At 35.6% G+C, this 16267-nt stretch overlaps 1 protein-coding gene across 2 annotated transcripts in view; it reads left to right on the forward strand.

Moving 5' to 3' along the window:
- Nucleotides 1–16267, forward strand: part of COL25A1 (collagen type XXV alpha 1 chain) — a 440527-nt gene that overhangs the window by 335724 nt on the left and 88536 nt on the right. For both annotated transcript variants that reach the window (XM_055342488.1, XM_055342489.1), the window contains exons 11-12: nucleotides 10707–10733; nucleotides 12759–12803. In XM_055342488.1, the coding sequence (XP_055198463.1) occupies nucleotides 10707–10733; nucleotides 12759–12803 (72 nt within the window). The remainder of the gene's footprint in view (nucleotides 1–10706; nucleotides 10734–12758; nucleotides 12804–16267) is intronic.

Raw genomic sequence — 16267 nt, forward strand, 5'->3', positions numbered from 1 at the left:
TATAAGAGTACTTAAAATATCATTCACCAGGCCCTAGTGGTGTCAGAGATTTTTTTTTTCAAAACTCAGAAAAAATTCTGCTGTTACTGTTCCTTAAAGTAAAATTTGGACTTATGTCTGAACAGGTTATAGATATTTTCAATTTATTTTAATTTTGCCTGCAAACACATTTATCACATTAAGGTGAATATAATGCATTTAATGTTAGCTAATAACATAAGCATCAATCATTGCTTCCGCTTCATTTAAAATAAAATTGAAATAACCAATATGTGAAGGTCTACTTTAAATATATTTAGTTATAATGCATTGCTATCCCACATCTAAAACTCATCATTTTACTTAATTGTACTTTGCTCTGCCAACTGTCTTGATCAGCAGGATGGCAGACACGGGAAAAAACAGCAGGCTTCTCTTTGTGATTTTAATCCTGGCAGAGAAAGCAAAACCCCAAACCTTCAAATCACAAATAACAAAAATGGCCAAAATCATCCTAGGATATTTAGCTATTATGCTAGATATTAACAATTGAATCTTGTTCAATAAAACTGCATTTACTAAAGTTGTCCACATTGCCTGCTGGGATGCCTTAGCAACCATTCTAATGCTTTATTATCCTCACTTAATTGATTGTCCATGAAGTACAAGTGAATGCCACAACAGCAGAGTCCTTCCCATCTCCTTGGTGCTTTTGTCCAGAGCCTGTAATGTTTGGTTTTCCAAATGGACCAAGAGAAAGTAGACAAATAATGCCTTCTTCTCCTGGTGCTGTCCCACTGCCCTGTCCAGTTGCCTGACTGAGGAACTCACTTTGGATTCTCAGGTGTGTGGATGTCTACAGAAGTGTTGAAAAGTCACCTTGTTGTGGTAGTAGAGCGTGATGTTTAACATTTCTTAAAAGCTGGCTCAGTGTCTCAGAAACAAAGAGTCAGCTTTTAAGGGAGCATTTTCAGTAGTGGTTAAAGAACACAATCAAGTAACAGAAGTATGAAAAGACAGTCTACAAGGCTGAATAGATTACTGTCTGTATTCTTTATTTCATTTTGTTGTTCTTCAATCTCTAGGATGTACATCAGCTCTATTTTTAACTGTCTTACCCTGGTTCCAATTAAGTCTAGTAAGCTATATCATATTAGACAATGTGTTGAAATATTTAAAAGGCATAAACCAAACTAATAAATTGGCAAATAAGATATGTTCTGTCTTATGACCTTCACAGGTATGTACTCATAGTGACTTGGAAAGTGCAAATGCAAAATTGTGCTCCTTGGAGATCTAAGCCAGAGTGTGGCAGCAAGCAGAGAGCTATAACCCAGTCCCAGCCCCAAGCCCTGGCCTGCTCCCCTTCCCTCCCACACCTATCTCATCCTTCAACGTTATGAGACTGGAGCTCTTACCTGTAGACATTCTGGAATGTTCAAAGATCAAAGTACGTCTACGGGCCTCAAAATACCCACCTCTTTACTTCCTCTACCAGTTCATTGTTGTGCATACCAGTGGTGTGGTTCGCTTTTGGAAAAATAGACCTGAGGTAGAGGCAACTCAGAGTTCCTGAAGTGAGCTCCAGTCATTGAGGCAGAGAATTCCAGGGTCCTTACTGCCCAAAGCAGAGTCTGCGGTCAAGGGGTCGGCTATACACGAGAAGTGCAGCCCGTGCTTTAGAGTAGGCATAGCCCTAACACAAGAGCCTTCTGGCCCAGGGCTAAGGGCAGAACAGTCTATTTGTCTGAATGGACTCTTTAAAAAATAGACTTCTGCTTTGTTCACCTTCTTTGAGAAAACTTCACGCACACTCACATACTCATTCCCCTTCACACTAAGCTAATTTAGAAACTGTCTTCTTTCCTCCACAGCATTTACCATATCATACAATAATTGTGCTTGGTACTTATTTTGCATAAACAGAATGACTGAATTATACAAATCAATGAATCAATAAATCAGATATTAATACAAAGGAATCAGCTTTATATTTTTCTTCTAATAGATGTCATTGCACACCAAGAGTGGGAAGAGGCAGGATAAATCCAATAGAATTACTACAAAACCGTTTGGTCTCCTGAATTTTCATAAATTCATTTGTGTATAGATTATTTGGAGTATATGAGTGGTGTAATTAAGAGGCTGATTTTTCACGAGGATAATGGAAAAGTAATTGTATCAATTTCTAGCCACAATATGTGGCTATTTTTAAAGCAGAGTGTTAAAGATTTAGAAGAAATCTTAGGAATCATCTAGTTTATCACTTCACAAATAAAGAAGCAACATCAGAGCAGTTAAATGACTTGACCAAGGTCACAAAGCAATCAGTGGCAGAACTAGGTGGAATTCAGTTCACCTGATTGAAGTCTTATGTGTTTTACAAAATCTAGATGTGCATTTTCTAATATAATAGCTACTAGCCACATGTGGCTATTTAAATTAAAATTAAAGTTTAAATCCAATTCCTAACAATTGTGCTAGCCATACTTCCAATGTTCCATGGCCACTTGTGGTTAGTGGCTACCATACTGGATAGGGCAAAATAGACCACTTCCAACATTCTAGAAAGTTCTGATGGACAGTGCTGGTATAGGTGGAAAGTAGACCTGAATAGTAGATGAGTATATATTATAATCCTAAATTTATGTCCTTCTTCTGCTGACCATGGGTTATTTAAATTGTAGCAGCTAGTGTTTCTCAGCATTGTTGATTTAAAATAGGAAAAACACTTATCCTTTACTCAATAGAAATATTTTTTACTGAGTGTAGTGTACAGTGATAGGCCTTTGTGAACCATAAATTTGTTTCCTTTATGGTACGCTAGGGAAGTGTGCTTAATCACAGAGGGCAGAGGAAGCCTGTTAATTTTTCTTTCTTTCCGGGTCATTTCCATTTTGAGTTCAGCAACAAGAAACAATTTATTAAATATTTAGAAGGAATGGAATGAGCTAATTTCAGCTCTGGATATCTGGTGAGAGGTGATAGAGTCTCTGTTTTGGGACCTAATCAGAACATAGATTCTCAAATACCTAGACTTGTCTTTAATCTGAGGGGGCAGTTAATACTCCATATTTAGTCTTGGGTCCTGATTTTGATAAATAGTGAAAAAATGGATTACTTCTTTAATTTCCTGAGCTTTAAGAGACCTTTCTTACAGAGGTCACAGCTTCATAATCTTGAGAAATAGCAATGGATGACTCATCCTTTTTTTTCCTCCAAAAACTTACCACTTGAGATACAGAAGTCAGAAAGAATTTATTCTTTTTTAAAAAAAATACTCAAAAATATAAAAAATAAATTTAAAAAATTACTGCATTTAAAACTTTATTCCTTGTCAAACATTTGTTAATTAATACCATGATATGACATCTTACTGATAGTCTCTAAAGTAGACCTGTTTTAGAAGAACTACTTCAGGGGTGCCTGGGTGGCTCAGGAGGTTAAGCATCCAACTCTTGGTTTCCACCCAGGGCAGGATCTCAGCGTGGATCAAGCCCCAGATCAGGCTCCATGCTCGGCACGGAGTCTGCTTGTCCCTCTCCTTCTCTCACTACCCCATCCCCCATGCTATCTTTCTCTTTCTCTCCCTGTCTCTCATACATACATACATACATACATACATACATAAAATCTAAGAAAAGAGAACTACTTCAAATAAAGAAATTATAAAGTGATATTATTGACACAAAACTCCTAGATACTTAAAGAGGAATCACTGTCTCAAAACTAGGAACCCTTTCCAATAACAGATGTATGATGGTTTAATTAGTAAACTATGGAGGAAACCCAGTAGATAGAATTTAATAATTTTATATTCATTAATTCATTGTTTCAGTTTAGTCAATATTTATTTGCTAGGCACTAACTAGTTACGGAGGATGTAAAATATGTGACCTAACAAACTTGCTACCTAGTCAAGTAGATTTTATAAATAAGTGAATATATTAAAACATAACCAGCTAAAATGTGCTAAAGAAACACAGAGGATAAAAACCAGTTCTGTCTGGGTGCATTGGAGAAGGCTCACAAAGGAAGTGAGTTATGACTTCTGAGCCTCAAAGAATTATTAAGAACTTCACGTGAAGACTAATAGGAGACTGCTTGGGAAAATATAAATGATTAAATGTGACTGAAGACAGAGTCCATGAAAGACTCAAAACAAGATATGAGGCTCTCCCATCTCAGCACTATCCTGCTCATTCTTGTTTATGCTGTATTCCTTCCTACCCAGTTCAACTAAATCATTGACTTTTACCCTGAAAACATTTCAGCACACTCTCTTATATTCTAAACATTTCCCAATAGTGCCTAGTTTGGCATTTCCACACACTTAAGCTATGAAATCTGAATCTTGTAAAACATTACTTGAATTATACTCCAGACATACATATAATAGTGGCTAGAGTTTATGTTTCTTGACCTTCCCTCATCAAACATCCAAGTAGAATATGGAATTTTATATATCTTAAATTAATTCTTCTTAAGTAAGACAAATTTTCATTATTTATTTCAAATTTCCTCTGTTTATAAACCAAGTTAATGTATTTTCTGATCTTACCATGCATTTGACCGGGTTAATATCTTTGAAAAAGTTACAACTAAAGTCTGTTACACCATGTCCCTAAGAAATTCTGGTACTAATATTTTATGACTCCAAAAGTTAGATTATATGTGTTATCATTCTTCCCTACAGAACCAGGCTTTAACATATTTTCTTCATTTTGCCTAACTTTTATTAAACCATGGAAATATTCTTAACTTAAAAAGGGAGCAAATTTTAAATGGCTTAATAGTTTTGAGCTTTTATCCTCCCCTTCACAGATGGACCACCTCTTTTTTGTTCCCTGTGTTTTTTATTACAGAAGCTGGTTGTATATTCTTGTATCCAGAAATGACCAACAGCTTTCAGAGCTTCAAATTTTACTGTTAGCCATCAGGGACAGAACAGGAACTGTGTCCGCCCCCTGCTCACACAGAACATCATTTCCTAATAGCAGGCAACCAGAACTTGCCTTAAAACACCTCCCAAGAGGCAATGTAAAGCACATCATTTAGAAACTCTGTATCCTGTTTAAGTAATTAATACCTCAATCAAATTTGTACTAACATTGGTGGTGTCAGAAGAATTCATTAATTTTTTCCATTCTATTTCCATTCCATGATCTTTCAAGCTTTTTTCTTTAATTGAAAAGATCTTTTTAATTAAAAATGCTTTTTAAAAAAATTTTTTACAAACTGGAAAGTGCAGCTAATGCATAATGGTTGTAGAAGCATCCATTTCTTAACTGTGTGCTTTGAAGATTAATTTGGGTTGATAATTCTAGCTATGGTTTACATAATGGCTTTCTGAAGTGCATTAGAGACCTTGGACCTACATCTACATGCACAACACTTTCCATATTAATGAGACTGTGTAACTAAGATGATTTTTGCTTGGCTGTTTTAATATAGAAGCCATGAACTGAATTCCTGCACTTATTTTCGCACTTAGAGTATTCTAGAGGCTATTAGAATATTCCAGTAGTGTTAGAATGACTCAAGTAAACACAAGGGTGAAAAATCTTCTCATTCCCATCTTGAGACAGTGTTGTATGTAATACAAGAACAACCTTGATTTATTTATATGTATTTATTTATTCCTATAATTTTTATCATCCTCAAAGTAAACACTGTTGTGCTTACAAAAATCTGTAAGTCCACACAAATACCATCTCCCTTCCCTAACCATATCCCCACCTCAACTACCTACCTATAGCCTCTTTGATGTTTTTTAAACACACTAACATGTACCCAACTCTTGCCTTTGTACTTGCTGTTCCCTTGCCTGGAACATTCTTCTCCCTTCTATATGCATGCCTCTGACTGATCTTTCAGAGCTCTGTCCAAGAGCCACTTTATCACTGAGGCCTTCACTGACCTCCTGACCACTCCCACTTTAAAATACTACCCCATCTACTTCTTCCAATCCTTATTCCCATTTGCTGTAGCACTTACCACCTGACATACTTTTTTGTTTTACTCATTTGTTTACTTTCTCCATTCATTAGAATATAAAGTCTAGGAGGGCATGCATTTTTGTTTATTTTGTTCATTGCGGTTTCCTCAACACCAAGAATGTTGCCTGACACTCAATGGGTCCTAGAAAACTATGAAGTGGATGAATTAATGAATGAATACAAAAGAATTCACTGAACAATTACCATATGCCAGCTACTGTGCACGACAAAAGACATTTAGTATGAAGAAAGAAGTAACCAGACAATTATAGTACTGTTGGTAAATTCTATGAAAGAAATGCTGTCATAGGGGTGCTTTAGAGAATTAAAAGAAGGGGACATAAGCCCACATTGATCTCTGAGTGATGGAATGGGTAGAGGAGAGAGGACCAAAGAGAAGTTGCAGGAATATGACAGCCAAAGGTACGAGGGGCAGAATGTGAAAGCGTGGCTCATGTGGTGTGCTATTACAAAAGCTCCCATTTTTCTCAAAAGCTATGGAAAGCCATTGAAGGATTTTTCAGTAGAGGAAAGGTATGAACACATTCACCTTCTTGAAAGCTCACTCAGACAGCACTGTGCAGAGAGGGGGGAGGAGACTAAAAACAGCACCCTCAGGGAGATGCCCATCAGCTAGGTGGGAGAGAAGAGAGTTTGAACAAGGGCATAGTGATGTAGGTGACAAAGAGAGCATGCTGGAGAGATTATTGAGTAATTAGCTGATAGAATTGGAGCAAGAAGAATAAAGGATCACCCTCAGGCCATGAGTAACACACTTTTTGGTGAAGGCAGTCACCAAATGAGGACTATCATATTTCTTGTTCTTTTTTTTTTAAAGATTTTATGTATATATTTGACAGAGAGAGGAGAGAGCAAGCACAAGTAGGGGGAGCAGCAGAGGGAGGGGGAGCAGCAGGGTCCTCACTGAGCAGGGAGCCTATGCAATGTGGAGCTCCATCTCAGGACCCTGGGATCATGACCTGAGAAGGTAGATGCTTAACCAGCTGAGCCACCCAAGAACCCCGACTACCATATTTCTTTGACTTACTTGCTCACCATAGTCCACATATTTTACAATATTTAAAAATGGAATCTAGCAGTGGTGAAGGTAAACAGGAAAGAAAATCAAGTGTGCTAATTTCTTGTTTTAAATTTTAACAACATTGCATAGCTCTTCATGGTCTCTTCCAAAAGATCACCAAAACTTTGGTTTAAAAATCTGTCTGCAGATGAGTGATGTTATCACTCCACACTCAGAGTTTTTCAATGGCTCATTTAATTTTTATCTTTTGAGTACATCACCTAGAACCTGTACTGAAATAAGTGTAAGGTTTAAATTATAGTTTAACACTTCTGGAGTAAAAGAAATGTAGTTTAATATGTTGAGATTCCATATAGTGTATAGTTTTTAATCTTGAGACATATACACAGAAATTATTTTGAAAAATAAAAAAGCCAGATTATTCCCATATAAATTGAGTCTCTACAAAGTACATGCAAACATAAAGGTGCCCACCAAGAAAATATCTAAAAAGGAAAATTTATTGATTAATAAAAATGGAATAAAAAGTTGACTGTTTAGTTTGGAAAAATATTGATCCAAACTTGAGACTTAGGGAAAATAATAATGGAATTATTTTAGAAATCATAAAACACTAGAACAATTGGCTTTAATTTTAAGGATAATAAAAGCACTAGTTTGACTAGAGAGTAGTAAACTCATGACCTTGTTTATCTGAGTCATTCATAATGACTTTTGAGCAGGCTGAAAATATAGATAAATTTAAGATGGTTAGATTAGTTAGTGATTGGTTATGTGGCATTTTCCCGTTACTTTATTCATTTATATTTGTTTTAGAAGCCACAAAACTAGTCAAATGTAAACATTTTAATCAACTGGTAGCAATATACTCTCAACTTCAAAATCAATTTTTGGGTAGTGAAGCTTTTGTGACCACAATGTCACAGCTATATAATGGGATTATTAATCTAAGGATACTCAAAACACACAGATAAGCAAAATCTTGATCAGCAAAGTAACTATTCAGGGTGTGTGTGGTGTCTATACTTACTTGAATGTATGTCTGTGCCTTATATCCAACTTCAATCTATTCCCACTCCCCTGCTAAGTAATAGATGACACTAGCCTTGGCTTGCTACCATTTTTCCTGCCAGTGAGATCAAAGAACTATATGCACATTTTTGGTAGCTGAGAATATATCCTTGCAATATAGTTATGAAAAATCCACACACGTAATCACAATTCAAAGTTAATGTTACATCTTTAAAACTGCTTTTATTTTTAGAGTTTAGCAAAAATAGTAGTTTCCTAACTGTGAGGAAAAATTTTATATTTATTTTCTCTATACCTATCCTTTGATTTTCATGAAATAATTGTGTTAAAATAGACAATATAATTTTTTGAGCAATATAATTTTATAGATTTCACAGTTATGGGCAGTCTTTCTAAATCTTTAATGTGATCACGCAACAAATTAGAAAGTACAAAATAATGTTAGTCTCTAGTTAAAGCACTTGATTTCAAATTTGCTCTGATTTTTCTATGAAATATTCCCCTCCTGGGTTATCCATTACTGTAGTGAAATATTCAATTGTACTGAACAGTCTTTTTTCAAGTGGCAAAGCTAGGCTTAAGTGGAAACAAACGTTTCTGAATTGAACATATACAATCTTAGTCTAAACATTGAATTAATGTACTTTTTGTTATATGATTTCCTTTCTAACATCAACATTTTAAGAAATGAAATGCCCTGGAGATCCTGGGGCAAATGGAATCATAGACCATGATAAAACACAAATCTTCTTTGACTCTCAGCTCTCCCATTACTACAACTTCCAAATTCTGCCTTTACTTAGCATTAGCATTTACTTCCCAAACAATTGACCCAAGTGAGAGATGATTAAACCTGTTTATGTGCTAAGGGAAAGGAGCTAGTGGAAACCGGAGGCTCTGATACAGATGCAAGGATAATTGATGGAGAAAGATCCCTGAGGACAGAGGCAAAGATGGATTCCAGAGTCTACTGGATGCATCTGCCCACAGAGGAGGGGTGCCTCTTCTCCCTCTGACTTAGGAAGAAAGTCCACGTGGGTTTGGATTGATGAGAAGTGTGATGCTGAGGGAATTTACATCTGATAGCCTCTATTTTCTCTGCAAAATCTGAAACGGAGAATTTTAAATAGAAGGGGCGAAATGGGGAGGGAGGCTGTCTGACCACACAGAGATACCAGATAACCAGCTCATTAAGAAGTTAGTTGGTAGAGTAAATAAACAAAGAATATATAAAGGTGATGTTGCATGGTGCACTTTCAATAACCTAAAGCTGATTTTATGAGGAAATTCTTAGTCTTCCTGTGAGGATTACAAAATAATTTATGAGGAACAGATTCTCTGAATGTTCCTAAACGTGGTGTATTTTTAATAAAAAAATTATTAATGACTAATTCTCCCTCTAATGTGCACTCTAGTGCTTTCTTTAATGTTATAAAGTATGAATTAAGATACCGATTAACTGAAATATCACCCATTGAATATAGGCTAGTCCTTCTCACCCATTGAATATAGGCTAGTCCTTCATTAGGTGTAATGGAATACAGAGCTAGTTAATGTGAAGTGATAGAGTACTACCACTTATAAAGTATGGCTTTGTTAAAATATCATAAAATTAAAAATATTTTTGAAAGAATTAGAAGAAAGATGCTTAATATATTTTTTTAATATTTTATTTATTTATTTGAATTGGGGAGTGACATAAGCAGGTGGCGGGGCAAAGGGAGAAGCAGACTCCTGGGGAGCAGGAAGCCCCAATGCAGGCTTGATCCCAGGATCCAAGGATCATGACCTGAGCCTAAGGCAGATGCTTAACTGAATGAGCCATCCAGGCACCCCAGTGCTTAATATTTTAATGTAAAAATAGACATAAATAGAATTATAGCTGTATGTCTTTGTGTGCTCTTTTCCACCTTCCCAAGCTGTACTTTATTCTATATAAAGGCAACAGAATCCCAATGCTGATTTCATGGTTGAAAAATGGCTAAACCTCAGAACTACTATATTCCCGTTTTATATGTAAATATTCCCATCTATCTTCCTAAATATTCCCCTCATGCCCTTAGTGCCATAGGTTATCAACAGCTAACGCATCTTTTGTTTCCTTGTCTGGTACACAGTAGATGCCACAGTTGACCTTGGCATCCCCTAGTTTGTAAACAAGTTTTTGTGCTGGCCAATTGGTCATGTTTCATACAAGGAAGAATAGAACAAAGCATGTTTCTTTGTAATGCTATTCAATGATTCCCTTTGCAAATCTGCTTACTGAAGTTTTGCAGATGCAGAAGTCACATAACGTGCTGTTTGGTGGGGAACAGCATTGCATTTTCGCTGCTTCTAGCAGCAGCATCTCCATCTTTCTAAATGAGATTGAGGTGATAGATTTGCAGATACACCGGAATAGCAAAGATTCTTTTTTTTAAAGGAAAAATCAGAATCTTACTGCATATGCTTAATGTTCTTCAAAAGAAAACAAGAGAGAAGAAAAGACCTATTGTGTACTTCCTACCAATAATTTTCATTTTCCTTGACGTACAAAACATCAGCATATTTCTGCACAGCATAGAATACCTTGCAGACTAGGACAGTTTTAATTGGTCATTTAAGTATAAATGGTTACATTATTATGTTAATTGAATAGTTTTTCTTTTTTTTAGGGTCCTCTGGGGCCTCCGGGACAAAAGGTAGAGTATAAACAGTACTGGGGAAGTAATTATACTTGCATTGCATAATGGCTAGCATGAGAGGTGAATAGAATTAGCTACTGTAAGGCATGCTGAAGCATCTGGATTGTGCATTCTCCTTTCTAAAAATACAGTCATATAATGTGAGCCATCAGATTTCTAATCAACTCCATTATAGAAAATCCAATAAATCCAGAGTAAACTTTTTTTAAGCTGTCTGCCAAACTAAAGGTAGGTTATTGAATTTTTAATTAAAATACTGGCAAAACATTGAGACAAAACTTAGAATTTGAAAGACATATGACATTGCAGATTGAATGCATGGTCCTAGTCAAATATTATGACCAAATGACTATGGAACGGACCAGAACAAAAGATGTACTTGTGGTTTGGTGGCAGTATTCCATTGGTTCACTAGTGTTTTCCTTTGCTGAGGTAATCTGAAGAGTGACTTCCTGATTGTCATTTCCCAGTCATCAGAATTCACCATTACATTCTGATGGAGAGGGTCTTAGTGCTTCTAAATTACATCATTACTACAGTAGTAAATATATCAATAGTAGGTAGATGGCCCTTTGCCAACAAAACATCATTAAATTCCCATTCCCTATTACAACTCCAACCTCACAATGGGGAAAAAGAGATATTTAACCGGCAGAAAACTAAAGAAAGCAATTGTATTACAACAGGTGGAAAAGTGATTATTCCTTATCTTTGGAATCCATCAAAGATAGAGACTTTTTATCCCCCAAGCACTGGGCATGTGGCATCTGTTGAAACATAATCCTACTAACCAAGTAATAGCCAATGAGTTGTGAGACAACTTGTGTATAAGAACACTTTGTCCTTTGCAATAATGTCTCTATTAAGCATGGTGTGAAATTGTAAATCTACCCTAATCCACATGCGACCAGGGTAAAATTACTGCCCGAGGCTTCAGGAAGTCTTTTAATGACCCACTTAATATAATTACCAAAAGCACTAAGGAACTTGCCATTTCAATTTGTTTTGCATATAATGACTGCATATTTTTTAATAACTACCTTTTTAATAAACTTTCTCTTTTAGAGCAGTTTTAGGTTTATATTTACTCTTAAGAAAAAACTTTTTCCCATTATTATTAAGAAATTTAATATTATACATCAACTTAGTAAAGTCTGTTTTCTAGTGCTAGACAAAGAATAAACATTTTATTTAAAAATGGTTTCTCCAGAGCCTGAAAGGGGAAATGACATCACTATTCGAAAACATTTGTTAATGTTTCTATATCCAGGTAAATGTCATAGATTTTCTCAGGTGATAATTAGCTTTTTTACTCTCAGTCCACCCCAACTACGTCCAACCATTCATAATCACCCCAGTGCGCATGTGCACACACACACACACACACACACACACACACACATACATACACACTTAATATTTGACTACTGTTGTTATTCCTATTCAGTGTTTAACATTTGTAACACCTTTTCTAGTCTTTGGAAGACATATTCACATTCACCTGGCTTAAACGTACTCCCTGAAAGTCCAGGAGAAAATGCTTCAAATACAACAAACTTGAGTTTACACCATGGGTGCCTTATTTGACTAATTGTGGAACAAGTAGTTGTTATTTTAATTACCTTTTGTTTCATGGTATTTAAACTCATGAAATTCAAGAGTTAACTGCTACTGCTAGGTTTTTCCAGGTGAAACTAAGCCTATTTACTTCTTAAAAGCACCACAGTTTAGAGCCATTGGCCTTCTGATAGCTATGGATCCCAGTTGATGGTGTGAATTTCTTTAAAATCATATTAGAATTAAGTGGATATTTAGAAACATGGTTAAATTTAACTCTCTAGTTTCTGGGAATGTGGGATGAATCTGCTTACATTAGTATATATTTGAGTACAGTGGATAAGATCTGAAAAACAGCCTCTCACACCTGTTTTAGCAAGGTGAAATTATGGCTGACATAATTACTACTACAGATTCAGAATTGAAATATTTTGTGATTATATCTGCTTTAATGTGTCTTCTTAGGGTTCTGTTGGAGTACCTGGAATTCCAGGAGTGAATGGTCAAAAGGTAAGTTCTATAGAACATATTTGATCATTTAAAGAGATTAAAATTACAAAATTATTCTAGTCAATAATGTTAGTAAAAAGTTTGTATACTTGTAAAAACACTATATATACTTTTGAAATGCAGGGAAATTATGGTGCAAAAGATCAAACTAATTTTTAACAATGCATTAAGTAGTCAGAAACTCTTAGAAAATTTTCCATTTTATTTTGATAAATTTTGTAGGAGATACAACTGGATCTTTTTTACAAATATACATGGAATAGGAAAAATTTTGTGTTTAACAGTAATTGTGATAGACAAAACACACTCCAGTTTATTCTTGTCAAGGCAAAGTGACATGTATTATTTCTTTCACTAACAAAAAATATTCTTACAGAAGGAACCTATTGGCATAATCTGAATCCAGAAGCAAGCTCTTTCTACTGTTAAGAAAAATTAGGATTTAAATAGACTTGCCAAGCTCTGGTAGTACTCTTTAATTGTACTGTTAATAATGAGGGGGAAAATAAAATAAGAAAACCCCATAACTTACATAGACATCTATGTGTGTGGTTATATCTATTCCTGCAACATACTTACTGGTTGGATAAAGCAGCAGCATCCCACAGGTGAGTCGGCTATTCTGTATGTGTTCCCCTGACAGTGCTGACTGGCTTTTCAACCTGGAACCTCTATGGAGAAGAGGAAAGCTATAGGAGCAGCTAACAAAACCAGTCTGCCAGCAACCAGGAAGCTGAGCTAGGGACTTTCTTATCTCCATCAGAGTTCTTGGACTAGCCCTATAAAATCCTATGACCCATCAGCCTGTGTTCAACAGAGAATTTTATTATTTTTTTTAACTAGGTTTTATTTATTTTTATTTTTTTTTAAGATTTTACCCATTTATTCATGAGGGACACACACACACACACAGAGAGAGAGAGAGAGAGGCAGAGACACAGGCAGAGGGAGAAGCAGGCTCCATGCAGGGAGCCCGACGTGGGACTCGATCCCAGGTCTCCAGGATGAGGCTCTGGGCTGAAGGCAGCGCTAAACCTCCGAGCCACCTGGGCTGCCCCAAAAGAGAATTTTAAATCTCTGCATTCTGAATTAAATTCTGGAATCATAAGGAGCCCAATATTTACAGACCAAATAGACCTCCTAGTGACCTTTCCCATCTTGTCCATCTTTTCTTCTCCAATAAGATATTAACAATCATAAAACCTGCAGAGTAGCTAACAAAAAGCATGAGTCTGCCACTTACAGGCCACATGGTTTTTGGCAAAGTCCTTGAATTCTCTGGACCCAGTCTCTTCATATGTAGAAGGAAGACAATATGTTTCTACCAATTAGGGTCAATATGAGGATTGAATGGTAAGTAGACATAAATCCCTTATGATAGTGGTGATCTTATAATTAAATTTTTCCCTCCATTTCATTTTAGTGAAATTCTGGAAATTTGATTAATCCATATCTTTTTTTTGAATATTTTTTTATTGGAGTTCCATTTGCCAACATATAGCATAACACCCAGTGCTGATCCCATCAAGTGCCCCCCTCAGTGCCCATCACCCAGACACCCTAACCACCCGCCCACCTCCCTTTCCTCCACCCCTTGTTCATTTCCCAGAGTTAGGAGTCTCTCATGTTCTGTCACTCTTTCTGATATTTCCTACTTCTTTTCTCTCCTTTCCCCTTTATTCCCTTTACTATTTTTTATATTCCCCATATGAATGAAACTATATAATATTTGTCCTTCTCCGATTGACTTACTTCACTCAGCATAATACCCTCCAGTTCCACCCACGTCGAAGCAAGTGGTGGGTGTTTGTCGTTTCTAATGGCTGAGTAATATCCCATTGTATACATAGACCACATCTTCTTTATCCATTCATCTTTCAATGGGCACCGAGGCTCCTTCAACAGTTTGGCTATTGTGGACATTGCTGCTATAAACTTTGGGGTGCAGATGTCTCGGTCTTTCACTGCATCTGTATCTTTGGGGCACTGATTAATCTATATCTTAAACAAGATTCTTTGCTTCCAGAATTACTTAATTCCCAGTGAAATTTGATGTCCTTAACCAAGGTTTATGGTATCCGTTAGTCCACAAACCAAACATTCGTACTCCTCAGGAGTGAACAGCCCAGGTCACTGCTCTATTTGCCACTTAATAAAATGCATGTCTGTTTGCTTCACAAATCCTGGTAAAGAATGAAGTTTAACTTTCTATTTAGAAAACTGCAGATCATGGAGGGAAATATAAACATTTGGAAGTATATTCATCCTAAGATGAATTTTAAGGTTATATAGGTCAAGATAATATTTGGAAAGGACAAGATATGGATATGAGAAATGTTTTTAACATTGATGAAGAACAAAGCTTGTACACCTAAGGTTAATATTTTGTTCTTTCTTCTTTGCTTCTTTTCTTTTTTCAACTTTGGGACAATCATGAAAATTTATAGAAACCTTTAACCTGAAGCAAAACAACTTTAAAACTGTCACATACATGTTTATGAAGACTGCATATTCTTTATTTTTGCAAAGGAAATATGCAATTTCCTTAGCAAGGGAAAGGAATGTGACATTTTCTTATCCTACTCACCAAGTTTAAATTATACTTCAAGGAAATAGACAGTTAATATTTGCAGTTTTATGTCTTGGTATACATCTTTGTGGCATTTTAAAGTGTTTTCTAGAAGACCTAGGGAAGCTAAATAATTTCACGCTTTTATGGAGGTATTAGCAAAATGTAGTTTAAGATTGTTTTTCATACTCCATAGAATTTAACCTAAAACTTTGTGGATGAAATTTGTGTTAATAACAGTCATTATCTAACATTTGTCATATTTGCTGTATCATCTTTAGGAAAATAAAGTGCAAAAACCATAAGTCCTTCACTGAAACAGCAGGTCATATAGACAGTAAAAACAAAGCTGGAAATAGAGTAGTAATTCTGTACTTAAGCACATGAAACGTGTTTTGGATTTCTACAATTTGTTTTTCTAAGAAAAGAACTTAGAGTGACATAATTTTTTAAAGTACCTAAATGTCCTCAAACTGCCTTAAGAAAACATTTTTTCTACATTACAATTTCACTTTTCCAAACAAAAATATGTTGCTTAGAAAATATTTTTCAGATAATGATTAAGGAAGAATCAGAAATATATCAAATAACAACTAGAAAATAGAAGGATTTTTCTCTTACAAAAAAAAGGGAAAATATTTTTTAAGTATTTTGTTTTCCATCCATTCAGATAGACAAGATTGGTGATTGGCTTTGGCCAATAAACTTGGTAGTGATATATTTTTTTTAATTTCCCTCCAAATATGGGTTACTTTGACTGCCAACCTGAATTTTTCTTATTTTGTAATGGTCTTCCGGTTGTTCAGATTGTATTAGGAGAAAGGACTCACATAAACAGTAACATGCCATTAAACCGCAATCTAGCTCTTTCTGGCATCATAATCTACAAAGGGCT

The sequence above is a fragment of the Nyctereutes procyonoides genome, unplaced genomic scaffold, assembly GCF_905146905.1.
Source record: "Nyctereutes procyonoides isolate TBG_1078 unplaced genomic scaffold, NYPRO_anot_genome, whole genome shotgun sequence".
In the NCBI taxonomy this organism is placed as follows: Eukaryota; Metazoa; Chordata; class Mammalia; order Carnivora; family Canidae; genus Nyctereutes; species Nyctereutes procyonoides.